The following is a 27,109-nucleotide window of genomic DNA, read 5'->3' on the forward strand; positions in this document are numbered from 1 at the left end:
GGTACCTTTAAACCCCCCTCTCCCCGCCGGCTCAAGGGCTAAGGGCGGGGACTTTTGCTATGTTCACCTCCTAACTAGGCTAAATAAAGTCCCGAGGTCAGAAATTGTGTTCCACGGATTTCTCTCTACACCGTCGTTAAGGCATTCGTTGACTGGACTATTTAACAAACGTCAAAAATCTGTCAAACTGCACACAAAAATCACATCATCACTATTTTTATCGTTACGATTAAAATATGATGGTGCAACTAAGCCTCAGAGTTTGTTGTTGGAATAATAATGTGAAGGGGTGAAGGTTTTTAATTCTTAAAAAATAATTTTAACTACAGCGAAATGAATTTTATAAGATTGTCTACTGTTTCAATAGATATAACATAAAAACTCAAATTTATTTTACTTCATTCCTCAGTAATAAAGAAGACCGTACTCTATATCGTATTCTAAATAGTCGGGCCTATCCTCATAGTTGTTTCGCCTCGTCCTATCTATTATAGGCCTGAGCTCTGGATAAGCTTCCACCAGCATCCTAACACCTTCCTTGGTGACCGTTCCATTCACAATGATATCCCTGAAAGTGCTATTCGATATGAAGTCTTTATTCAGCCCCATTATCTGTTTGAGTTTCTTCTGCAACTCCTCGTCAATTTTCAGCAATTCATACTCGTGGATATTCTTCACTGCATAACGATCTTTCTTGTACTGTTTCTTTAGACTTTTGATAAACTTCTTCAGCTGCTTTGTCTTCCTCTTTCTTTCCGTCGTCCCGTTTCTATACGCTCTGTTCAGAATCCTTTTGATTTCTTTAATAATTTTCCTGATGTTTCTCTTTATTTGTCTTTTACGCTTCAATCTCTGGCGCCTACGACGTCTCTTTTCTCGTGCCTTCTTTTTTCGTCTTCGTTCTTTCGATCCCATTTCGCGGTTCCTTTTTTCTTCGGAATCTGTGGCGAGACTTGAATCGGCAAATGAGACGTCGAATCCTTGGTACATATCGTAGGTAGTTAACTGTAGAGCGCAGCAAACGAACTGGGTTCTCCCGCAGAAGTAGTCTCCTCTGTATATCCTGTATTCGGATTCGCATTCCATTGGCAGCATGCAGGATCCCCAAGGCATGTCGTGTTGGTTCGGATCCCCACACGGAACTCCCCACGGCCCTGTGCAAGGGATTTAAGGTGTTATCACTAATTAATCGATTTGATTCATCTATTAAAATGAGATTTTGATGATTTTGTGTGTATAAAAGGTATGACTACGTTTATTTGATGTAACTTGAGGGGCATTTGTGATTTTAATGCAATGATTACTACACTCGACGTCAAATAAATCGCACCTCCCGCGACAAGCATTTTCAAACGTATGCATCCCCACTTCCTACCAATATTGGTACCATTTAAAAGCCTAGTTCTAACCTTCATTTAATTAAAGGAGAGGTTTTAACCCCAAAAATGTGTCTTTAGAAGGATCCAGAGTCACTTCTTCAAAAAATAGGTAGTTACGCTAGAGCCAACTTTTATGGCTATAAAACTGTTAAGTTGGGTTTAATTGCTATCCATCTGTTAAAGAGGACATGTGAAATCATTATTTGGTTTTATAACCATAAAATTTGGTCTAATTGATCCCATAGGTGGGCCCAAAGTGAGGTATTTTTTCAAGTCACATTTATGGTATATGTTAATCATTTATTAAGAAATTAAATGTGTTTTTCTTTAGGGATATTTATTGGGCTTTCAAATAACACCAATTTTGTTGGGGTACCATGATTGTGTCAGAAGAAAATCGTTAAAGTTCGCGTCGCGGAAGGTGCGGTTTATTTGATGTTGAGTATATTTTAAATGACTCTTAACTTGTTACCTGATAAAAAAAAATCTGGAATATGAGTAAGTATTAAACACGGAGTTTCTAAATTACAGAGTTGGTGAAGTAATATACTTACTAGCTGCAAGCATATTGACAGTATCTCCTCTAGGCGCAGAAGAATTGATTGCGTCAAACTTCTTCTGTATCCAGTGCTCCTTCCATTCATCTTTCCAGTCCTGGAGCTCAACGCTGGAACTGGACGATACTGATTTATCTTTGCCCTTGTTCTTGCTGCTTGACCTTCGACTCAAGAAGTTTAGCACCGGATCCATGTGGAACCTCTGTCTGCCTATGTTTTGATCTTTCATTTGATGTATTACAGGCTGGTCTTTTTCCTTCTTCTTTTTCACATTCTTTAACATTTTCGCTTTGAGTTGTGCTGTTTTTGCGTCTTGAAGATCCTTCTTTCTTTCTTTTTTGTAGTCGAGATTTGGGACTTCATCTTTTGAGCCAGCTATTGACCGTTGTAGAAACGTCAGGATATTGTCCTTTACTTCAGAGTACGTTGATGAGCGAGTGATTGAGACGAATGTGGTAAGTAAAACGAGGAATGAGATGACTTTCATCTTATGGCTACATGTCTACAGATCCAATCTCCGTATTTCGATGCTGAAGCCCTAAAGCAGTTTCCCATAAAATATTTATTGCACCGCCTATAAAATTGCGAAATGCGGGGCACGTTGAATTTTTACTACGCGATTTCAATATATTGGAAAGGTTGGCCGATGGGCAGTAATTTAGATTTTGATGATACTTTTACCTTTGTTTTCCAATCCAATCGTTTTAAAATAACAGACGTAATTATGTATTCAGGGCATTCTGTTTTGGTTGCGTTAATAATTTATATGGCACTCAAATAAATTCTAGTACTAACATTTTGTACATTATTTGTGCATTTGCTCTACCTATTCTACAGTAATTTTGCTAAACAGATGTAGGTATTACCAAAGTTGCTTATTATCACATCTTGCACTTCTCAAAAGCTAGAAAATACAATTACTTTAGTTTCTAGGGAAACTCTTGAGAGTTTAATATTTTCTTTGCATCTCTCTAGTCTAATTATAAGATGGATTGTACCAACAAAATGCTGAATTTTGAGATTGTACTTTCTGCAAAGTAATCTAGTGTTTAGACTCCACACTCGAAATATACATAGAAGCGCCAGTTTATTTCGTTAGCTTTGGTAACTCAAAGGTGACTGACTGACTGACATAGTGGGCTGAAATGTGGCATGTAAGTAGGTAGATGTTATGACGTAGGCATCCGTTAAGAAAGGATTTTACGAAACTCCACCCCTAAGGGGGTAAAACGGGATCTATGCGTACGAAGTCGCGGGCGGCCACTAGTCAACAAATAAATTGTGTTAGAAATAGGTAGTAGGTAAAGTAGATGATTAAGTTGAATGAAAATTGTTGAAAATGTGACTGTTTGTCAAGAATTAACAACTCCCCAAGTCAATTTGATAAATGTTTGTCCAGTGATAGACTGGACCTTGTTATTCTAGTACAATCCGATCGAGTTAACTGCGCACCTCGCTCGACTCTTCCTAGCACTCACCTACCTCCCCGCATTCATCCGTACCAGTGCGATGTGACGTCACGCACGGCTGCCAGGTCCCGTCCGTACCAGTGTCGATGTGACGTCATTGCTGCCAGGTTAACTCGATAGGGTTGTACGTATACCGTCGAACTTAGCCTTTTTTATCTTTTTCCACTGTGGCATTACATAAACATTGTCTGCGTAATGAATCGAGACGTCTGGAGGGTGGGCATAATTAAATTTCACGTAATACACCCGAATAGTAATGGATGGATCTTATACACAATTACTTAGTTTCAGAAGCTCGGCGGTGAGTGAAGCCAAGTTCTTGTACTGTACAAGCTGATGTATGAAGTAATTTTATGAAAAAATTACAACTGCTGGACAAAGACTTTCCCCCGAGAATGTCCACCATAACTGGTCTTTTAACTTCCCCCGGGACAAACTTGACCTTCACTGGCTGGGTTTTTTATTGGCGGTCAAGCTGTAGATCCGCGGTGGGAACGAGAGGTGGGAATAGTCACTTATAACTGGTCTTGCGCTGCAAGCATCCAAGCGCTTCCTGCAACCTTTACTAGATCATCGGTCCACCGAGTTGGTGGCCTCCTCACGTAGACGTAGTTTATGTCTATTTATTATGCGCATGTCTAAATCCCGGTCTATGAGCACGTAGAATTTTGTCCAATGACCCCAAGCTACCCATCCTTATCGCTCGCGCGTAATTATATTGCTGTCTGTGCGACGGGTGCCCGCAGTGAGTGTGCGAACGCGACAGCAACATAATTACGCGCGAGCGATAAGGATGGGTAGCTTGGGGTCATTGGACAAAATTCTACGTGCTCGCAGACCAGACTATATTTGAGAACATGTGGTTTAGACTAGATAAAGTCACATGAAACCAAACAACAGTAGGTATCCTTCTTCTAAAGTAGAACCAGAGAGATGTTGACCTGAAAAATACTTGACAACTACGAAAGTTTCCAACAGACCAGTCTAACTCAGTGATATATCACCAAAGTTCCAAACAAAAGCAATGCTAGATTAGAAAAAGAAACTAAACACATGAATGTTATTTTAAAACCAAATGCATTACTTGCAAATCCAACGTTTGATATATGGCGCGGCCAATGGTTTTTAGGGTTGCCAAGTGAGGGAATTTAATGGGACAGTCCCGAAAATCTTGTTCTCAATGTCCCATTGGAAAAATCGTAACCAGCAAGAGTTAGGCACTAAAAACTTTATCTCTCACACACAAGATAGGTAGTTAACTATTGTCTACCTCCAGTATCCAATGCAGGAACGCAGCTCTCAAAACCAGAGGCCAATGGAGCATATGGCCGACACTCCAAATGCCCCCTAGACAAGTGCCAAAACGTAACAGTTGTAATTAGGAATCGCTTAACGAAGCGAAGTAAAAGCCCGGGAGTCAAACCATTTCGAATCAAATTACCTACCTACTACTGTAATTTTTTGCCACTTGTCTAAAGGGTTAGATGAGTTGGAACGTGCGAAAGCCCGATGATCGCACAACTCTCTCTTAGTCGCATCAACGAATGTCCCACTAAAACCTAATTGTTCGACCAACGGCCAACCCTAGCCTTCATGCATAATGCAGGCCGTTCCGACCCCGGTTTGAGCGACCAAAAATCACAGCATTCACGGTTATATGCTATAGCCGCCGAATACGGCAATAGCGGATTACAGAGTTGGGTTTGTCAGAATATTTCGATATGCATTTTGAATGGACTGCCGTGTCCGTAACGCAGATATGCGGTTGGCTGGCATATTAATCGCTATCCAATTGGAGTTTCGCGATGCGTTTATGTTTTATGCATCCGTTTAATTAGTTTATTAAAGACTATCGTACGCCCGCAATATCGGTAGCGTGAATTCAAAAACCATAACTTCATCATAGTCTTTTAAATTATTTGATGTATGTGTATAAGCTGAGAGCTAGAAGCGTAACAAAATGCCTCACAAAGTTGCAAGCTGTCCCATTTCTAATAAGTAGTAGGGCAATATAACCATTTTATGCAAAAACTTCTGTTTTATGCAGGCACAGCATCTCAATTCGCCATATTTTATAGGAGCAAACTGACTCATAAGGCACTGGTTCGATTCCAGTTGGGTCAGCAGTAAAATGTGTCCATTTTACATAGCACTATAAAGGGATACCTAAGTACATCAATATTTAAAACTGTAATATTTAAAAGTAATGTTGTTTCTCTCCAGTCATTGTAAAAAAAGATAAAGTTAAAACAAATATTTTTGTTTTATATTTTAAGTACATGCAATATTTCCAATTTCGATTTAATTTCTATTCAATATCGCCTGATCTGAGAACTTGAAAGTTACTTAACAATCAATCAGAAAAAAATCAAAAGTTTATATAATAAAATTTATTTATCAACTTACAATAACTTCCACAACAGCCTCTGGTTTCTCATACCATATTCTGTGGTCTTTACCTTTATCAGCTGGCAACACCCTCTTTGTTCCACAAGTGTTGCAAGTCCACTGCATGACTTTTGAATTCTTTATCGTCTTAATTTTCATTTTGGCAGAGACATTGTCTATCAGTATGCATTTGCACTTTTTGCAGAATTGCCTCTTTAGTTCTGGATGTCTGAAAAAATATTACCACAGTTTTAGACATTGTTTATTGCTTGCTTTTTATTAAATTAATTACAATAATAATATCCTGCCAGGCAAACATGGTCTTTAGGCCATGGGCATTAGGTCCACGAGACACCACTGAGAGTTTGGAACCATAGTGACCTAACTACCACTTTCATAGAATTGGAATGTGTTTGCTGGCATCAAGGGTGCATGTTACTTTCTCAAAATATGAGTTACATCACTAAAATCATTCCTTAATTATTTTAGAGAGGTTTAAACAAAACATAGCATGTTACAGGCAACCTGCAAGCACTCTTGAACATCATTATTAATCTAAGATTTTAATTAAGAAAGAACAACACCTAATATTCCATACGTAGAAAGGGAATAATAGTAGTTACTTTTAAGATGTAATAGCACACAGTAAGTACTCACATTTTTAGAACAGTCTTCTTGGCAACGTTTCCCATGAGATTCCCATAATATGAAGATAGTGCGGGGTTCTTATCGGCTATGAATTTGCTTATCTGAAATATTTAAAACGTTACGTTTTATACTATAGAAGTAGAAACTTATTTAGCTTATTAACTAGTACTAAATAGCATACTCACTTGATATAGGAAGTTCATTCGTTGAAATGGATCATTTCCTTGAACTTTTTTCATCGCTGTTCACTGTACAAATAGATTTTAATTAATAAAATGACTATTTCACTAAAGGAAAACAACTTAACCTCACATCACATCAAAACATATTTTGACACAATGATGACAATCAGCTGATTCAAGACGTGTTCCGATATTATTTATTAACAGTTTTACAATAATTAATTAATATTTTTTATCTCAAATTTAAGCTGTAATAAAGCTTTTATTTACAGTATAATTAACCAAACTGTACACGAAACTAAAAACATATAAGTTATGGAAGGAAACGGAACCATTTCAGCAGTACTGACATTGACAGCTCCCGATCTGTCAAAATTCTGAAAAATCCCGGTTGTCAGTCAGCTGATTAATTATAATTTTGTTCCTGAAATTATTTCGTGAATATTTTGTGAAAAAAATTAAAGAAAAACCATACATCTTACAACATATTCATTGCTATTTATCATCAAAAAATCGAAATAGTAAAAAAAGTGTTATTCTAGTGAATGTGAAACTCAAAAGATTCTATGAAAATGTTGTCGAAACATTACAAACTTTTGCCCAAATTGAGGGCTCAATCCGTTTATCACTGCCGCTATTTCTCGTCACAAACCAGCGCCAAAGAAATGGATGTTTCTTTTTCTAATGGGTAAGTTTGAGGTTATGATAGGTTATGTTTTGTTGCCAAGAATGTTACAATGAACCTTGAGTGTACTTCCCAACTAATAAATAATGTACATTTTTTTTTTTTTTTTTTTTTTTTNGAAGCTCTTGACCTGTATCTCACCTGATGGTAAGTGACGATCAGGCCGAAGGTGGAAGCGAGCTTCACCCGGAATCCTCAACCACGGAGGAACTGGCTATCTTACCTCTAACTGTCGGAACACAATAATGCTGTTAACATTGTTGTTATGGCGACAGACTTAGGTAAGATGGTGGTAGCTAGCCAGGCGGACTTAGAACAAGCCCTACCACCAACCAAACCGAACAGAAAAATCTGCCCCCACTGGGAATCGAACCCGGGACCTCTGCGTCTGAAGCAGGTGGTCTAACCACTAGACCACAGAGGCGGTTACATATAACGCATAATTTTAATGATAGAAACATTTTTAGCATCATGGCTTTGCCAATATTCAAATTGAGTGTACCTTACACAACTACTACCTACAATCAGTAAAAATAGCCATAAGTCCTTATTATGATATAACAGAGTATATAAGCAACATAATGATCCAATACTGTTCTATAAAAATTAATCAAAACCTTACAAACCTGTAATTTTCTAAGAATAAGGAGTATTTTCTAAAACATGTTCAATTTACCTTCCAGATTAAATTTAAACTTCTCCCACGGCCGCTACGCACGCTTCGCAGACGGAGCGTGTGTGGCCACACTCGGGAACACCAGTGTTCTATCAACGGTGGTGTCAAAAGCAAAGCAGAGTCCAGCTTCGTTCCTACCTCTCGTTGTGGATTACAGACAAAAAGCAGCTGCTGCTGGAAGAATACCTACCAACTTTCTGAGAAGAGAACTGGGTAATTTTGATAGACCACAGTCAATTTAAAATCTCATCTTCATAAAATTCATCATAAATCATCATCTTAGCCATAGGACGTCCACTGCTGAACATAGGCCTCCCCCAATGCTCTTCATAAGTTTCATAACATTAAGCTAGATTAATATTTGTCCAACTTAGATACTTATTTAAAAAATATAATTTTGCTCAACCTTATCCAATTTGGTTAGTTTTCTGATTGCAATAAATTAAAAGTAAAAAAACAGGTTTCTTATTTAGAAACAAAGTTGTTGCAAGGACTTAAATCTTAATAAATATAATGTTTTCTTTTGAACACAGGTCCAACAGAAAGAGAAATCCTCACCTCAAGACTGATTGATCGGTCTTTACGACCGCTCTTCCCCCAAAACTACAATTATGACACGCAAATAGTCTGTAACATGTTGGCGGTTGACGCAACGAATCCTCCTGAAACGATTGCTATTAACGCTGCCAGTGCTGCTTTGGCATTGTCCGATGTGCCGTGGAATGGCCCTGTTGGTGCTGTGAGGTTAGTCATAAGCCAATTAGGTGTTCAATATTCTTACTAAAGTTTTATTTTTTTATTTATTTGGAACAACTCTATGGGATGGGACTTTTTGAGCCACCACAGTGTCATAATAAGGCTCAAAACCTAATTCATATTGAGCACAAATTCAATCTGAGGTATTAATTTCAATATTATAAGGCAGCAGACCCAAACTGTCATAAATTTCATTGTGTCATAGAGGCCTTGTTATGTGTATAGTTCAATTATGTTTCTTTATATCTGAAAGTTCTTTCAGATTACAAAATAAGGAAACAAAGAACATTTTTGTTCAGTCCTTGATTATTATGTCTTACACATCTTGCAGTAATTAATAATTCTCAGAATTTCTTGTTTCTTTTTTATCTCTTCAAGCCCCATAAATTGAGACACCACAGATAATCAATTGTCACGCTGTCATAAGCAACCACTTAAGCACGGTAATACTAATTACCGTGACTTAAGGTTTGATGGGATATTGTAATGGAAAGCAAAAGTTTAAAATCTGTAATTTTCATAACTTTTCATTATTTTCAGGGTAGGCCAAATCGACAACGAAGTGATAGTGAATCCAACTCGCAAAGACCTAGAGAAGTCGATCCTGAACTTGGTGGTGGTGGCTACGAAGAGCAACCTGGTCGTGATGCTGGAGGGAAACGCTTCGGACATCCTGCAGCAGGATCTACTGAGGGCCATCAAATTAGGTATGAATGTAAGTTTTATTTTATATTCCAATACAAATAGTTAAGCCCAATATCCATGCTTAATGGTCTTCAAGTTCAAGGAATAAATATTACTTTTGGCTTGTTAGACTGTAAACGTAAACTGAAAAGGACAGGCTGACAATAGTGACTAAATTTCTTGCGCTGTTTCTTCTAAACACTGGCCCATTTATTGTCCCGAAGCAGTAGTAGGGTTAATACTGAGACGTGTATAAGTGCCTTTTAAAAGCATAAATAAATGAGTTTTATGAGTTTTTGTTTTATGTAGTAGTGGCTAGTGCTACATTAGCAACCACACATTCCACAAAGAACATTTAAAAACGCCAAATGCGCCGATTGAGTCGCTTTTCAAAAGTTCAATGCAGCGACAGCAGCCGCTATAACGCGCGATTGTCATACTACGTTCGAACGCATGGAGTCACGAAATCGCGATGCTGCATCGATACAGTCGCAACCGATCGCCGATGCTAAAATTAGCATGTGTGCTTTGACTCTCATTAGTGTTCATTCTTATAAAGGATGATGGGCACAAATGTATGGAAAGTGGTACCCGCTCCAATAGCCATAACCAATATATATTTTAAAAGGCCTTTAGATGTAGGAAAATGTCTGCTATGGGGCCAGTTCTAATTCACGTTTTGAAAGCAGTAATTCCACTAAGTATTATAATGAAAGTATAACACAATCATCCATGTATACGAGTATGTATTATGACTACAATCTATTAATATAACTAAAAGAAGCATTGAAAAGGAAAGGATTATACCTACGATGAACTATCCAAGCTATTAGCCCTTTATTCGCTTTCATCATCATCATCATGATCATTTTAGCCATAGGACGTCCAGTTGAACATAGGACTCCCCCAATGATTTCCACAATGGCCGGTTGGTGGCGGCCTGCATCCAGCGCCTTCCCGCTACCTTTATGAGGTCGTCGGTCCATCTTGTGGGTGGACTTATTGGGTCTTGTGGGTTTATTCGCTTTAGCAACTCATAATAAAACCCTTAAGAAGTAATAAAACTTTAACCCCTTTATTAATAAAAGTTACACCCTAGTTGAACTCTGACTTAAATTGTCATTTGGTATGGAAATGTCATTTTAATCCAAGGTTCTTCCTAGGTGTAACTTTTTATTAATAAGGGGGTAGTACTTCTTTAAATAAAAATATTTATTTCACAATTATCCCTATCAATAATTATAGAGTTAAGGAAGGATGCTGGAGCAGTAAACCCTTCCTGCCTCGCATAGCCTAGTACCATACGATGGACACGTATGATTCTTGTTCTTCTTCCTCGGTCCCTCACTGATGAGGATCGCGACCACAGATAGTGTTCCTCCACAGACTGCGGTCATAAGCTGTGTGGACCGCACGATGCAAACTCCCGCCCACCGTCTTCCTCACCGCGTCCGACCATCTCGTCGGTGCCCTGCCCCGAGCGCGTCCCCGTTCATACTGCATGATACTTAGGTTACACAAAAAGTATCATTATCTTCGAACGCAACCAGATCTGAGGCTGGTGGCCATAGTAAATGTTGTTCGTCTTGGTAAGACCTTTCAAATGACACTACAAACATAACTATTGGAGCCGGGTATCATTCTGCAAAAAAGTATGTATATCTACGTACACAACCAGATCTGAGGCTGGTGGTCATAGTAAAAGTTGTTCATCTTGGTAAGACCTTTCAAACGATACTAGACACATATCTATTGGAGCCGGGTACCATTTTGCCCATTGTCCTTTAAGTTCAAATTAATCTACAAAAATGTACAAGTCTGATGACCATTAAACACAATGAATCTAATTTGTCCCTTTTTGTTCAGGAACTAAAGAAGCTCAACACATAGTGAGAGCGATAGAAAAGCTACAAAAAGACCACGGCAAGATGAAAAGAGAGTTCGAAACTCAGGCGCCGCTGGACCAGAGCATAGTGGAGTCGATCAAAACACTGTCTTCAATGAAAATAAGAGAAATATTAAGGTAAGAATATACACTGATTACTCAATGCAGTAAGTGTAACACTTGCTATTTCACAACTGTCCTCTGATATTTTTAGAATGCTATCATAATATTATAAAATTCTGTAAATAAAAACCCTTGTACATAATCTGAATAGGATGTCAAACTAGACTTATAAATATGTTATAGAAGACTGAGATTCAAATCAGGAGCTAAACAAACATAATCTATTGAATATCAGAAACCCCCCATACATAAACCTATTTTGTTTTTCAAGTCGCGTCATTGATAAAAATAATTATGTCATAGATATCTCTCATAAGCTCATGCAAGTTGCATGAGGAAATTTTATCTTGTAATGTGAGAAATTAAATTATTATTACAATAAACTGCCGAGTGATGTTCGGTTTCCTTCGTGCAGTCGCAACAGTGAACCCATTGAACCGGTCCTAAATAGCTTCAAATATTTCTTTCATTCCACCAGTGACCACACCCACGACAAAATATCCCGTGACGTAGCTGTCTCAGAACTCCGCCAAACTGTGTTAAACCAGCTCCGCGACACCGAAGCAGACGTCAATCAGCTGCAGGACGCGTTCAATGCGAACCTCAAGCAGATATTCAGGGACATGATCTTTGAGACTGATGTAAGGTGCGATGGACGGCATTTGGACGACTTGAGGAATATCAGCTGTGAGGTTAGTACAAAATTCAATATACTACAGCCTTTTTCATCACAGTACAGAGATGTGTACGAAGCGACTATAGCTGAATGGCGAAGGTGCGACTGGCGGACTCGTGATCCGAGGAACGCTGGTTATGATCTTTGAGACTGATGTAAGGTGCGATAGACGGCATTTGGACGACTTGAGGAATATCAGCTGTGAAGTGAGTAACCTCCGCATTCATACTACAGCTTTGTCATTACCAAAAGTCCTGCGGTAGTTCGAATGTTTCCATCTCTCTCTTACAAAGCAAGATGCCAGCATGAATGACAGTGACAGATATACTCGAAAGTAAATAAACGGGCGTTTCGGAGTAAATCTGCAGATGTGTATCAGTGATAGCTCTAATACGCGAAGAGTGCGGCAACGGCCGATCATCTTTGCATTCTCAAGCAACTGCCAAAAAAACGTGCGCTGAATGTTTTTTCACAAACTGCAATCGGTTCCAATCAATTTATAAGGCAAACAACAGTTTTGTACCTAGATCTTGTAAGGAATATAATAATAGGTTTAACACGATTGACATTTTTAATTCTTCCTTACCATCTTATAAAAAACAATTGAGAGAATGTTTGAATATATAACTTGATTTTAATTTTGACCTACATAATTATTGTGTTTTTAATTTATATAATTTTATTAATATTTAACTTTTTGACATTTTATAATTTTTATTAAATTTAACTGTTTGACATTTTATAAAATTGACATTGTATTTATTTGACATTTAAAAATTAATGTATAATTTATTACTATTTAATTAATTTTTAGTCTGCACTCTGTATTAATTTTAACTGTGGAAACTTTGCTGATTTCTGTCCTATTTTTTGTGTGATTATTTGTCTGTATATCAAAATTGTTTGTTTCCCTAATATAAATAAATAAATAAAAGAGTATCCGATTTCGGCATGTGTATTAATATTAGAGATGAAACGGATAGTTGTTTGGCCGGATACCGGATACCGGATATCCGGCCAGCTGCTAGGCCGGATAGCCGGATATCCGGCGGCCGGATAGTTGGCACATTGTCTCGTTGCATGTCGTGACGAGTATAGCGCCGCACAGGTGCTTCAAACTTTGCTGATTTCTGTCCTATTTTTTGTGTGATTATTTGTCTGTATATCAAAATTGTTTGTTTCCCTAATATAAATAAATAAATAAAAGAGTATCCGATTTCGGCATGTGTATTAATATTAGAGATGAAACGGATAGTTGTTTGGCCGGATACCGGATACCGGATATCCGGCCAGCTGCTAGGCCGGATAGCCGGATATCCGGCGGCCGGATAGTTGGCACATTGTCTCGTTGCATTATTTGAAAGCCCAATAAATATCCTTAAAGAAAAACACATTTAATTTCTTAATAAACGATTAACATAAACACGATATACAATAAATGTGACTTGAAAAAAGACCTCACTTTGGGCTCACCTCTGGGATCAATTAGACCCATTTTTATGGTTATAAAACCAAATAATGATCTCACGTGTCCTCTTTAACAGATGGATAGCGATTAATTCCAACTTAACAGTTTTATAGCCATAAAAGTCGGCTCAAGCGTAACTACCTATTTTTTGAAGAAGTGACTCTGGATTCTTCTACAGACACATTTTTGGGGTAAAAACCTTTCCTTTAATGAAATGAAGTTTAGAACTAGGCTTTTAAGTGGTGCCAATATTGGTGGGAAGTGGGGATGCATACGTTTGAAAGTGCTTGTCGCGGGAGGGTCGATCTTTGTGATGACCAGTGTAGTTGCATGATGTCATCAGACCATCAGTGAAAAAAAAATCGCCTATTTTATTTGGCAATATTTCGACATTAACAGATATTTACTATTTATCTATGTATTCGTCATTAGAGAGAATAGCCCAGAAAAATAAATTAGTTTTGAAAGGCCTTAATATGGCTTTTTTGTAACTTTTTGGACTTTAAATAAAAGCCGTCATTATTGTAAGCAATATTATTTATATTTACCTCAAAGATTGATGTATTTCATTTTATTAATAGGAAATTGTGGTTTTTTTTTAATATCCGGTATCCGGCCGGATAGTGAGTTACTATCCGGTATCCGGCCGGATAGTAAATTAGGGCCGGATATCCGGCCTACCGGATAGTTGCCGGATATCCGTTTCATCTCTAATTAATATAAAGCACCTGGAATACAAGACAGAAAAAGTAATAGAAATGAGCCATTAACGTGGTATGTGCTTCTCAGGTGTCATTGTACGAGCCACTGCATGGCAGCGCGGTGTTCCAGCGCGGGCAAACCCAGGTGCTATGCACAGTCGCATTCGACTCGCCCGACAGCGCTCTAAAAATGGACACACTCACTATGCTAACTAGGTAAGCTTTCACGGTAGTTTTATAATAATAGTTTATGAAGTTTATGAAACTCTTGCATAACAAGGGGTAGTTAAATTGTATATTCATACATAGATAAGTACAGTTTCAATCACTATTTTATCTACACTCACTACGCTGTGTTACATTCCACAAATGATGTTGTTACAGAAATAGCTAAGTACAGTTTCAATCACTATTTTATCTACACTCACTACACTGTGTTACACTCCACAAATGATGGTGTTACATTTCGCAAAAAGCCTTGTCACACATTACCAAAGGCCCTGTTACACTTTACCACAGACAATCTCACCTCTAAAAGCCTTGTCAAGTGCAGTATTACCATTGATTGAAATGTTTATGATAAAAAAAAATGTATTTCTCAAACATAAGATAATTTTATCTGCGAGTCGCTCGTATACTACGCTCCCAACAAGTACCGAATGCGCTGGCCGGTACATTAGTCTATCCATACCTAGCATTGCAAAATTAACCTTACTACAACGCCTTAGAATTCGCAGCGTTGGAAGATGTGTACCGGCCAAACGTTCACAGTCGTAACAGTTTTTACTTAGCGGGGCTATCGCTTTCCATCAGGTGAAATGCAGCCAAATATCCTGTATATTTGTTAATTAACAAAATAAATTTTTTAAAATCCGATTTGTATGAAAATTAAAATAATTAAAATGAAGATATCCATTTTCTGACTTCACCATACTATTTATATGCCCATGTTAACATGGGCTGTTTTTCAGAGAGCGCTGCTGCCCGTTCTCTGTTTGATGTGTAGTCCCTAAGTCGCCTCTTACGACACCCGCGGGAAGAGTAGGGGCTCTCTGAAAAACATCAATCTTTTAAACTGCGATCTCCAACCCGCCTGCCAAGCGTGGGGATTATGGCAAAACCCTCCACTTATCCACTATAGTGGAGGAGGCTCATAGTCCAGCAGTGGACTGTAAAGGGCTGTTGATGAGTAACATGGGCTAGTCTCGGCTCATATACCCTTTACCTAACACCATGTAGTGCTAAAAACGCTTTTTAAAAGCTTAATTTCAAATAAGAGAGAATAATAAACTGTACTTTTACGTTTCGCAGCGGTATAAAAGAGAAGAATTTCTTCCTCCACTATGAGTTTCCTTCATACGCGACTGGCGAGGTAGGGCGCGGCGGCGGGCCGGGGCGGCGCGAGGCGGGCCACGGCGCGCTGGCGGAGCGCGGGCTGCTGCCGCTGGTGCCGCCGCTGCCATACGCCGTGCGGCTCACCGCAGAAGTACTGGAGTCCAACGGTGAGGATGCTTCTCCAACTCGACTGAATCATGCGGAATCGTCTATTGCGGAACATAGGTTTCCCCCAATGATTTCTACATCGTGGATCAGTGTGCTTACTGCGAGTTTCCATTAAACGTCGTGCGTCAAAAAATCTATGAAGATTTTAGTTCTTGAAAGTATCTTCTAGGGTCGATGTACAATTCCTCATACTTTTAATGTCATTTTTTTATGCAGTCGCTAGCGTAAGCGTAGCGTAGATGTAAACGCGCACTAAACCTTTGAAGATGTAGTGTATTATTCGATGGACTGACGATCTAGTGAGTCGTGAGAAGACGGGAGCAAGGCAGGACCAGTCCTTGTAAAAATTCTCGCGGAAGGCCTTTAACGAAAGGCCAAAGGTTGGTTGGAAATAAATACTTCTAGACAAGCATCCTACTCGATGGACTGACGATCTAGTGAGTCATGAGAAGTATCAAAACGCAAGCAACGCAGGAGCATTCTTAAAAAAATTTGGGGATGACCTTTTCACTCGATGGACTGACGATCTAGTGAGTCGTGATAAGCACCAGGGGAGCAACGCAGGACCAGTCGTAAAAATTCTTGGGGAAGGCCTTTGTCTTAAGACCAAAGGTAGACAGGCATTTCACTTGATGGACTGACGATCTAGTGAGTCGTGAGAAGTAAACGCGAGCAACGCAGGATCATTCGTAAAAATACTTGGGGAAGACCTTTGTCCGAAGGCCAAAGGTAGATAGGCATTTCACTCGATGGACTGACGATCTAGTGAGTCGTGATAAGCACCAAGACGCGAGCAGCGCTGGACCAGTCGTTCTAAATTACTTGGGGAAGACCTTTGTACAAAGGCCGAAGGTAGACAGGTATCTCACTCGATGGACTGACGATCTAAGAGATTCGTGAGCAGCGCTGGACCAGTCGTTCTAAAAATACTTGGGGTAGGCCTTTGTCCAAAGTAAATACAAAGGTAGACAGGCATCTCACTCGATGGACTAACGGTCTAGTGAGTCTTGAGAAGTGGACGCGAGCAACGCACGATCATTCGTAAAAATACTTGGGGAAGGCCTTTGTCCAAAGGCCGAAGGTTGGTTTTAAAGAACTTGTTCCTCCACTACGAATTCCCGTCATACGCGACTGGCGAGGTAGGCCGCGGCGGCGGGCCGGGGCGGCGCGAGGCGGGCCACGGCGCGCTGGCGGAGCGCGGGCTGCTGCCGCTGGTGCCGCCGCTGCCCTACGCCGTGCGGCTCACCGCAGAAGTACTAGAGTCAAATGGTGAGTGTTTTATAGATGCAGGACTTGGAGGCCAATTGTCAGAAAAACTAAATCGATACAGGTCGCAGTGATACTAGTAATTTATACAACTAGAATAATCGGTGTCACTATGAAGTGGCAGTGCAAAGCTATGTGACTCACTGTCGAATACAGATCTTGGAGTCAAATGGTGAGGAAGTGGCGACCATGGATCAGAAGACGTAATGTAGACAAGCATCCTACTCGATGGACTGACGATCTAGCGAGTCGTGATAAGCACCAGGAGAAGGCAGGAGCAATCGTTGTAAAAAGTCTTGGGGAAAGAAGCTTGGTTGGGAAGAAGAACTTCTAAACAGACATCTTACTCAATGGACTGACGATTTAGTGAGTCGTGAGAAGCACCAGAAGAGCAACATAGGACCAGTCGCTAAAATTCTTGGGGGTAGGCTTTTGTCCAAAGTAAGTACAAAAGTAGACAAGAATCTCACTCGATGGGCTGACGATCTAAAGAGTCGTCAGAAGCACCAAGACGCGAGCAGCGCTGGACCAGTCGTTCTAAATTACTTGGGGAAGACCTTTGTCCGAAGGCCAAAGGTAGACAGGCATCTCACTCGATGGACTGACGATCTAAGAGATTCGTGAGCAGCGCTGGACCAGTCGTTCTAAATTACTTGGGGAAGGCCTTTGTCCAAATGCCAAATGTCGGTTGTAAAGAACTTGTTCCTCCACTACGAGTCCCCTCGCACGCGCCGGGCTCGGCGGGCGCGGGGCGGGCCGTGCGGCTTACTGCAGAGGTGCTGGAGTCTAATGGTGAGTGTCACTATGACCGAGGTTAAGGAATGAAATGGCGAGTGTCACTATGACGCCGGGCGGTGCAAAGCTTCACTGCTGATGCTCTAGAGTCAAATGGATTCACCATTCGCGTAACGCCGAGGCGGGGCAAAGCTATGTGACTCATTGCCAAGATGTTGGAGTCTAATGGTGCGTGTCACTGTGACACGGTGCAAAGCTATGTGACTCACTGCAAAATTCAGGTCTTGGAGTCAAATGGTGAGTAAGTTCTCGAGTGGCGATCACGGATTAGAAGACATAGTGTAGAGAGGCATCCCACTTGATGGACTGACGATCTAGTGAGTCGTAAGAAGCACCAGGAGAGCAACGCAGGACCAGTCGTAAAATTACTTGGGGAAAACCTTTGTCCGAAGGCCAAAGGTAGACGCATTCCACTCGACGGACTGACGATCTAGTGAGTCGTGATAAGCACCAGGAGAAAGGCAGGAGCAACCGTTGTAAAAAGTCTTGGGGAAGACCTTTGTCCGAAGGCCAAAGGTAGACAGGCATCTCACTCGATGGACTGACGATCTAAGAGATTCGTGATCAGCGCTGGACCAGTCGTTCTAAAATACTTGGGGACAGCCTTTGTTCAAAGGCCATAGGTTGGTTGGAAAGAACTTGTTCCTCCTTTGAACTGATGATCTAGTGAGTCGTGAGAAGCACCAAGACGCGAGCAGCGCTGGGCTAGTCGTTCTAAATTACTTGGGGAAGGCCTTTGTCCAAATGCCACAGGTTGGTTGACAAGAAGTTGTTCCTCCACTACGAGTCCCCTCGCACGCGCCGGGCTCGGCGGGCGCGGGGCGGGCCGGGGCGGCGCGAGGCGGGCCACGGCGCGCTGGCGGAGCGCGGGCTGCTGCCGCTGGTGCCGCCGCTGCCCTACGCCGGGCGGCTCACGGCAGAAGTGCTGGAGTCCAACGGTGAGGAAGATATTAGCTGGGATACACCATCTTGCTTGCAAACGTCAAAAGTCTGTCAAACTCCATACAAAAAACACAGGTTATAGTTACGGTTAGTTATAGTGCCGCCGCTGTCATACATCGTGGGGCTCGCGGCAGAAGTGCTGGAGTCTAATGGTGAGTAAGATATTAGCTGGGTTACACCATCTTGCTTGCAAACTTCAAAAGTCTGTCAAACTCCATACAAAAAACGCAGGTTATAGTTACGGTTAGTTATAGTGCCGCCGCTGTCATACACCGTGCGGCTCACTGCAGAGGTGCTGGAGTCTAATGGTGAGTGTCACTATGATGCCGGGGCGGTGCAAAGCTATGTGACTCTCTGTCAAGGTGCTGGAATCAAAACTGTGAGTGTCACTATGACGCGGTGGTGCAAAGATGTCACTACCGAGGTTCTGGAATGAAATGGCGAGTGTCACTATGACGCCGGGCGATGCAAAGCTATGTGGCTCACTGCTGAAGTGCTGGAGTCAAAAAGTGAGTGTCACTGTGACGTCGGGGCGGTGCAAAGCTATGTGTGACACTGCCAAATTCAGGTTAGAAGACATAGTGTAGAGAGGCATCCCCCTTGATGGACTGACGATCTAGTGAGTCGTGGGAAGCACTAGGACGAGAGCAACGCAGTACCAATCGATGTAAATTTTTTTGGGGAAATCCTTGGTCCAGCAGTGGACCTTTGATAGAAACAACCGGACGAATGGAAGCGTCGCTTCTAGTCAGTTGATTTCCTTTTTTTAACCTATTTGCCTCTTGTAAATAGACGATCATATTCTTGCAGTGGCGCCTTAATGTCCATATAATGATGATAAAATCTTAAATCATCCAGTTAAGATAAACCTGATGATAATGATGATGTATTTACCCCAGGTTCAAGTTCAATGGCGTCGGTATGCGGCGGTTCCCTAGCGCTTTTGGACGCGGGCGTGGGCCTGGCGGCGCCGGCGGCCGGCGTGGCCATCGGCCTGGTGTCCCGCCACGACGGCGCGACCCTCACGGATTACAGGATACTGACCGATTTGTTAGTGAGTCTGCTGCTGACGATTAATGTGTTGTTATCATGATCCACACAGGAAGGACCAATGTTTCTGTCGAAATTTATTAAGAGCTATGGCTACACAAGGCTCTGTTACACTGCATCTAGAGCTTATTGGACAACACTAAAGACCATGTAACATTCCACCAACTGACATAGTTACACTATACAAAAAGCTCTGTTACACTCCAGAAAGAGCCTTGCTACACGTCACAAAAGCCCCTCTTACACTCCAACCAGCGGACATCGTCATGGTCATCATCGGCCTGATGTTCCGCCACGACGGCGCGACCCTCACCGACTACAGAATACTGACCGATTTGTTAGTGAGTCTGCTGCTGACGATTAATGTGTTGTTATCATGATCCACACAGGACCAATGCCTCTGCCGAATTTCATTAAGAGCTATGGTTAAACTAGACTCTGTCACACTGCATCTAGAGTTTGTTGGACAATACTAAAGGCCCTGTAACGTTCCACCAACTGACATAATTACACTATACAAAAAGCTCTGTTACACTCCAGAAAGAGCCTTGTTACACATCACAAAAGCCCCTCTTACACTCCACCCAGAGCCTTTTTACTCTTACGAAAGGCTCTGTTACCCACCTCCAAAAAGCTGGTACATTGCCAGAAGCGTAGCGTACCTTGATGACATTGCAACCATGCTACAAATTACAAAAGACTCAAACTTGATACCGTTACAAATAACACTTTTATTCCGCATAAAAACCTTGGCAAAGAACTCAATTTACTCCCAATAACACTGTAACATACACTAAGGCTACTTTAGTGAGAATCTTAGAGTCTAGCTCTCAGGCTATGGTATGAGGTTCTCTAGCGCTGTTTACAGGATACTGACCGATTTGTTAGTGCGTCTGCTGCTGACGAGTATTGTACAAATGTACACATTTAATAGCAGCCCCATTGAGTAGTACAGGCCCGGTCAAATGCAGAGAGCTATGCTTACAACGATGTTACACTCCATAATGAGAACTGTTACACTGTACGAAATGTTGTGTTACACTCCACAAAGTGCCTTGTTATATATTATTAAAGGCTCTAACATTCCAACAGCCATAGGTGCACTATACAAAATAGTATGTTACTTTCTGTAAATGTAATTACAAAACATCCCAAGAAGAATTAACTTACATATAATAAACAACTGTTACACTCCGCCGAGTCTTGATACACTTCACAAAAGACTCACACTTCACCAAAGGCCTTGCTAATTGTTACGTGACAAAAAAACTATCACCCTAAATAATAATCATTTAATATTTAAAAATGTGTTTCTTCTTAGGTAGTTACAATATTACGTGTAGTATCAAATTCTCCAAAAACTCAGCGAGTCTCCTAAACCCTGCCCTGTCGCACACCTAGGGTAATTTTTCAAGGTCCTCAACTTATTTGGTAAACTAGATTGGATCGTACAAATTCACATCCAGACACGAGGTAGCGTGTTTAGCCAAGTTCAAGTAACAGAACTGGCGAGCTGCACCGTGTGTAATATTACACGAACCATTTGGAGCCACTTTTGTCGCCCTCATAACTAAAAAACTATTTCACATAAAAATGCCTTTGGTAAACTTTTTATAGATTCCTAATACCTTTCAGAAACTTGTAGCCCTATTCTAAACCTACTTTTTCTCCAATCTCTAGGGTATAGAAGACTACATGGGCGACATGGATTTCAAGGTAGCCGGCTCCAAGAAAGGCATCACAGCGCTGCAAGCCGACATCAAGATCCCAGGACTGCCTCTGAAGATTGTCATGGAGTCAGTGCAGAAAGCTTGTGATGCGAAGGCCAAGATCATTGATATTATGAACCAGTGTATTGACAAACCCAGGTGAGATTTTGAGACCCTTATGTATATGTATGTATAAGCACAGAATAATAATAAGTACTACGATTTTTTAAATACCTTTTAAAGTAAAACTTCTGTAAGTTTTACTTCGCGAAGGTATTTAAAAAAATGTATGCTCAATGTCATTAACAATATGGTGTAATTTAGCCTGTCTCAAGAGTCAAGCACCATTTTGTTGACAAACGTCAATGATCGGCACTGCGCCGAAGCTATAGGGCTGACTTCGGTAAAATGATGTGACGTGAGGCGCCAAACTGCGGAAAATGGCGGAGGAAATACATGATTTAGCATGAATTATCATGAATAATATTAACTACTTATTTACCTCTCAGTGTCTTGAGGCAACATAAAAAAGTACATTCTGTGTTTTTATTATTATTTAGGCAGTTAAATACTGCACAGTATTTAGTACACCATTTTCTTTATTTTCTTCCATCATACACAAGAATACGCGTGCGCCGTGCGTGAGTCAATCAAGTTCGCTCATATGTGAGGCCTTGTCGAATAGTATCCTGTAGGTGGGCCATCGTGCGTGTTTTGTTTTCGATGTAAACTCGCGGAGATGAACAGGCCTGCTCTAAAATAATTTACTGAAAAAATAGAAACAAGACAATTTAGTATTCACAATGCAGTCGGAGGCATCAATGACTACTTTTTTTTTTTGTGGTAAGTATTTAATGCCTCCGACTGCATTTGTGAATACTAAGTTGACTTATTTCTATCTTTTAAGTTCATTTATTTTTAGTGACCGACCGAATATTCGTTTTCGTTTTCGTTTTCGGCCATTTTCGGCCAAAAAATGGACATTCGGCCATATTTTCGTTTTCGGCCAAAAACCAGCCGAAGCTTCGGCCAAACCGAATATCAGAAATAGGTGAATAAGATGGTGACGTTTATCGTTCCGATATCTTCGGGAGTGAATCTGATGCACTCATGGTTCCAATCAGACTTGAACGGACGCGGTATTGTCACACTCTTTTGAAGTTTTGAAGTGAGGTTACATTGTAAAGGGGGTCCAGCGAAAATTTTCTAAGTTCAAAATTGAATACAAATAAAACCAAAGAGTTTTCATTAAGTTTAATTGTTTCAAAAAAGAGTCTAATGCGGATTTGAAATACGCCATGAGTCACTGGTCGATGTGTCTTGCTTCACAGCAAGAAGGTGTCTCACCACACACGGAGAATACCTCGATGGAGACACTGAGGACTAATTTTTCTAGCCGCATTGGTCATCAGATCTCACACCATGCGACTTTTTCTTGTGGGGATATCTCAAGTCAAAAGTTTACAGCAAAACAATCCATAAATAATTCAGGTTCTGTAAGAAAATATCCGCTGTGAAGTTGCAGGAAAATTATTAGCGCGATTTGCTCTCGCATAGTTGCGAATGTAAGGGTCCGGCTGTGAGAGTGCCTATAGTAAAACGGGCATCATTTAAAAGACATTGCCTATAAAAAAATAAATCCGCATTGTTAAACTCCAGTTTGCATTAGTAATAAATAATAAAAAATCATTAATTTATTTGTATGAATCATTTTTGAAGTTGAAAAATTCCCACTGGACACCCTTTATTTCTTCTTCACTTCCCAATATTTCAATATACACCGGAAATATTTTTTTTGTGTTTTAATGCCGGTTTTCTTTAATCAATCCTTATCAAAAACAACTGTCAAACATCATTATGTTTTTGGTCAAAACATTAACGGTTTTCAAAGTTTTTACATAATTTCAGATTGAAATTTGTGAGTTGAAGGTCATTTTCGTTTTCGTTTTCGGCCGAATATGAGACTGCAGCCGAAGCTTCGTTTTCGTTTCCGTTTTCGGCTGAAAATCCATATTCGGTCGGACACTATTTATTTTGTGTATAAGGTGAAGGGAAGTCAGAATAATTCTCGCTTGAAACATGTTCGTTCGTTCGTTCAGCCAAATGACGTCCACTGCTAGACAAAGGCCTTCCCCAAGGGTTTCCAATATGACCGGTCCTGCGCCGCCCGCATCCAGGTTCTTCCCGCGACCTTCACTAGATCGTTGGTTCACCTAGTGGGGGCCTGGCCACATTAAGTTTTCCGGTTCGTAATTATTTTTTTTAATAATGTTTATTAGCAACTAGCTGACCCGGCGAACTTTGTTCCGCCTTAATGGCAATTAAATAAGCAGACTTTTTTTTTATTTCGAACGGGATAAAAAGTATCCTATGTCCTTCTCCTGGCTCTAAACTACCTCCCTGACAATTTTCAGCTAAATCGGTTCAGCCGTTCTTGAGTTATAAGCGAAGTAACTAACACGACTTTCTTTTATATATATAAGATATAAGATTTGTATTGCACAAATTACTAATAGTCCCGTTAGCCCCTCGTGGTAAGCTAAATAAGCTTGTGTTACGAGTGGACTCACCACAATAGTCGAGCGGCGGTGGGATTCGAACCCGCGTTCCTCGGATCTCGAGTCGGCCACTCCGTTCGGCTATCCTGACTATGAATGAACTATTGGCTATAAGCGCCTTGTTGCAAAATCACACCTATTGCAAACACATAAAGATGTATTCTTAATGTCTAGACAAGGCCGCAAGGAGAATATGCCAGTGACCGAGGAGTTGGAGGTGGAAGTCCACCAGAGGGCCAAACTGCTCGGACTGGGAGGAATCAACCTAAAGAGGTTATACGTCGAAACTGGTGTGCAGGTAAACTATTATTATATTGATTAGTGTGCATAATGCAAATGTTTGAAAGGGGTACTCAATTATATTATATTATATTGTTTAAAAATAGCACAAATTACAACTATATTAAGTTGACAATGAGTTTAATTAGACTTGCTATCTTCCGCACTTACTTTCCTGCCCCCTAGACAAGTTACAAAATGTAACACTCGTAATTCCGAAATCGCTTCGCTCCGGCGTTTCTATTTCGATACTTTGCTCGGCGAAGCAACTCCGAAACGAAAACTGTCACGGATTGTAACAGAACTTGTCTAGGGGGATATATCTATAGTCCGGTCTTTGAGCACGTAGAATTTTGTCCAATGACCCCAAGCTACCCATCCTTATCGCTAGCGTGTAATTATGTTGCTGTCGCGCTCGCACACTCACTGCGGGCGCCTGTCGCACAATCGCGACAGCAATATAATTACGCGCGAGTGATAAGGATGGGTAGCTTGAGGTCATTGGACAAAATTCTACGTGCTCACAGACCGGGCTTTAGGTATTTGGCACTGAGTAAATATTCCCTATTTATTATCTCTACAGGTAACACCAATAGACGAGATCAAATACAGCGTGTTCGCGCCCTCCCAAACGGCGATGGACGAAGCTAAAGCGCGAATAGCGGCGTGGCTCGCCGCCGAACGCACGCCGGAATTGGAATTCGGCGCGGTTTACAAAGCAAGGGTGGTGGAAGTGAGGGATGTAGGCGTCATGGTCACGCTTTATCCCGGCATGGCGCCGGCGTTGGTGCATAACTCACAATTGGATCACAGAAAGGTACGTAGTCTCTCCTTCTTTTTTTTTCTATGTAAGTATACCTTTTTTGTCTTTGTGTGATGTCCATCGTAATGTTTCTTTCTTTCTTAAGTAAAAAACGATGTTTTGTAAAGTTAACAAATTATTTTTGAAGGTAGTGGCAGCCAAATGAAGTGCCTCGTATTATTACATATTACATTGTCATCCGTAAGGCCCAGAACAGACGGTGAAACCCAACTGCAACGAAACTGCAACTGCTAGTTACTTTTGAGTTGCATCTAAGTTTCTGCCATAGCGTCCGTTGAGAGACCACACATGACGCGACCATTTTGAAACTTTCAGTTTCATTCATCAGAATCATCAGAAAGTTACAGTTGCGTTTCACCGTCTGTTCTGGGCCTAAGTGTTAAGTACACAATTTGTTCTTTTTGTACAAAAACAAAAATATTTTATTCAATTTTTTTTTTTAAATAAAATATCACAGCTTTAACATGAGCCAAAAGTTGACAGCATAATGCTCTTTGTTCAACTCTTTAGTCACCCTTTTCTGTAAAAGTTTGAAATAACCACCATTTTTAACTGTCCCCAGATAATGCACCCCTCAGCGCTAAACCTCGAAGTGGGCTCCGATATCCAAGTGAAGTACTTCGGCCGGGACCCCGTATCGGGACAAGCGCGACTGTCCCGTAAAGTCCTGGCGTCCCCACCACCAGGCGTTGTACGCAAACTCGACAAGAGCTAGTGATGTGCTGTGATATGTAACTCGTGAACAGTTTTTGTGAAGTGTGTTGAAGTGACTGTGGTTGGTGTGTACGGATCTAAAAGGGGCTATGCGTGATAAGTATTGAATAGATAGCGTATAGAAAAATAATATTCACAAAAAACAACCGAATTGAGAACCTCCTTGTTTTTTGGTTGAGTATTGAATAGATAGCGTATAGAAAAATAATATTCACAAAAAAAGCAACCGAATTGAGAACCTCCTTGTTGAAGTCTGTTAAAAAAATACAAAACAGAATGATAACTTGATCTGATAAAAAACTGGAAAAAAAAAGGAATGAAACTCCAAACACAACAAAGAAATATCATGACCTTTAGTGAACTGGTAGTTACTGCTGTAGGGGAAAATTTTGATATAATCATCAAGCTTATAAAAAGAATCATCTTTTTATAAATAAAGAATAATCATATGAAGCTTTAATTATGTACAGTCAGCGTCAAGTAGTTCGTGCGTGACACCCAAAGTAGCCAATAAGTTTGCAACACGTCTCTGTTATAAGGTTGTATTATTTTTTTATCCCCAACGAGGAAGCTCTTGGCCTGTGTCTCACCTTTTTCAACTTTTTGGCCACTTTGGGAGTCACAAACTACAATAATTTCACACATATTTCCTACCACACTTATTTAATCTTGTGTCATAGAAAATTATGACTATTATGAAATACTGCCTAGTCATTATTTGTTCTAGCTACTCATTATGGTCATAATGACTCATGAAAAGCTCCGAAGCGTAAAACATTTTGTTAAACGCCTCATTATCGGTTTTATGTATTCAATTCAGCGTTTATTAGCTGTAAAACGAGAAAACCGTATCAATTACATTTAATTTTTTTATTGGGTGAAGCGAAATGGATCCTGTATAATGGAGCGATTAAACCATTATGTGACGGAAAAAAGTAAATACCAACTTTTTGTTTGAACAGCTAAGTTGTTATGTTGTTAGCAGCTTGCTGATAAAGATTTTTTATGCATTAGTGGATTTAGTGGAGTCGTTAGAATTGTTATGTATGTACTGTTACATATATCATTTGTTTCTTTTATATTAATAGACATACAAGCTGTGTTACATGTGTTTTACAATTTCTGTAAAAAAATACAATATGAATTAAATTAATTTGTAAAATTCTAGCTAATGTTTTAAATGATATTGCCAA

The 27,109-nt window shown here is 40.4% G+C and overlaps 3 protein-coding genes across 4 annotated transcripts; 1 reads left to right on the forward strand and 2 right to left on the reverse strand.

The window, feature by feature from the left end:
- Positions 1 to 405: 405 nt before the first annotated feature.
- LOC114358855 (uncharacterized) lies at positions 406 to 2,578 on the reverse strand. Its single transcript, XM_028312931.1, has 2 exons — positions 1,934 to 2,578; positions 406 to 1,154 (listed from the first exon to the last, which is right to left on the reverse strand). The coding sequence occupies exons 1-2, from the start codon at positions 2,421 to 2,423 to the stop codon at positions 406 to 408; spliced, it is 1,239 nt and encodes a 412-aa protein (XP_028168732.1). The 5' UTR covers positions 2,424 to 2,578.
- A 3,202-nt stretch (positions 2,579 to 5,780) lies between these two features.
- On the reverse strand, positions 5,781 to 7,302 carry Rpp21 (ribonuclease P protein subunit Rpp21). 2 transcript variants are annotated; one of them, XM_028312922.1, is made up of 4 exons: positions 7,218 to 7,302; positions 6,627 to 6,689; positions 6,451 to 6,542; positions 5,781 to 6,022 (listed from the first exon to the last, which is right to left on the reverse strand). In XM_028312922.1, exons 2-4 carry the CDS (start codon positions 6,678 to 6,680, stop codon positions 5,803 to 5,805), a joined length of 366 nt encoding a protein of 121 aa, XP_028168723.1. In that variant the 5' UTR covers positions 6,681 to 6,689; positions 7,218 to 7,302; the 3' UTR covers positions 5,781 to 5,802. The 2 variants fall into 2 exon arrangements, with proteins under 2 accessions (XP_028168723.1, XP_028168722.1); XM_028312921.1 differs by lacking the exon at positions 7,218 to 7,302 and having other exon boundaries at positions 6,627 to 6,789.
- PNPase (polyribonucleotide nucleotidyltransferase 1) lies at positions 6,989 to 26,099 on the forward strand. Its single transcript, XM_028312923.1, has 13 exons — positions 6,989 to 7,311; positions 7,992 to 8,197; positions 8,518 to 8,728; positions 9,281 to 9,447; positions 11,291 to 11,447; positions 11,911 to 12,124; positions 14,366 to 14,493; positions 15,589 to 15,779; positions 19,683 to 19,837; positions 21,514 to 21,701; positions 24,275 to 24,398; positions 24,963 to 25,196; positions 25,765 to 26,099. Exons 1-13 carry the CDS (start codon positions 7,190 to 7,192, stop codon positions 25,915 to 25,917), a joined length of 2,250 nt encoding a protein of 749 aa, XP_028168724.1. The 5' UTR covers positions 6,989 to 7,189; the 3' UTR covers positions 25,918 to 26,099.
- The last annotated feature ends 1,010 nt before the right edge of the window (positions 26,100 to 27,109 follow it).

Source organism: Ostrinia furnacalis, unplaced genomic scaffold, assembly GCF_004193835.3.
Source record: "Ostrinia furnacalis isolate ACB-3 unplaced genomic scaffold, ASM419383v2 OfSCF4122, whole genome shotgun sequence".
Lineage (NCBI taxonomy): Eukaryota > Metazoa > Arthropoda > Insecta > Lepidoptera > Crambidae > Ostrinia > Ostrinia furnacalis.

Bases quoted from the DNA above. Each gene is read 5' to 3' on its own strand.
- Rpp21 (XM_028312922.1), bottom strand. From the start codon at position 6,680: ATGAAAAAAGTTCAAGGAAATGATCCATTTCAACGAATGAACTTCCTA. The intron at 6,543-6,626 runs GTGAGTATGCTA...TAAATATTTCAG, and splicing joins GAATGAACTTCCTATATCAA to ATAAGCAAATTCATAGCCGA. The intron at 6,023-6,450 runs GTGAGTACTTAC...ATATTTTTTCAG, and splicing joins AAGAAGACTGTTCTAAAAAT to ACATCCAGAACTAAAGAGGC.
- LOC114358855 (XM_028312931.1), bottom strand. From the start codon at position 2,423: ATGAAAGTCATCTCATTCCTCGTTTTACTTACCACATTCGTCTCAATC. The intron at 1,155-1,933 runs GTAAGTATATTA...TCCCTTGCACAG, and splicing joins TGTCAATATGCTTGCAGCTA to GGCCGTGGGGAGTTCCGTGT.
- PNPase (XM_028312923.1), top strand. From the start codon at position 7,190: ATGAAAATGTTGTCGAAACATTACAAACTTTTGCCCAAATTGAGGGCT. The intron at 15,780-19,682 runs GTGAGGATGCTT...TATTTACCCCAG, and splicing joins AGAAGTACTGGAGTCCAACG to GTTCAAGTTCAATGGCGTCG. The intron at 24,399-24,962 runs GTAAACTATTAT...TTATCTCTACAG, and splicing joins ACGTCGAAACTGGTGTGCAG to GTAACACCAATAGACGAGAT.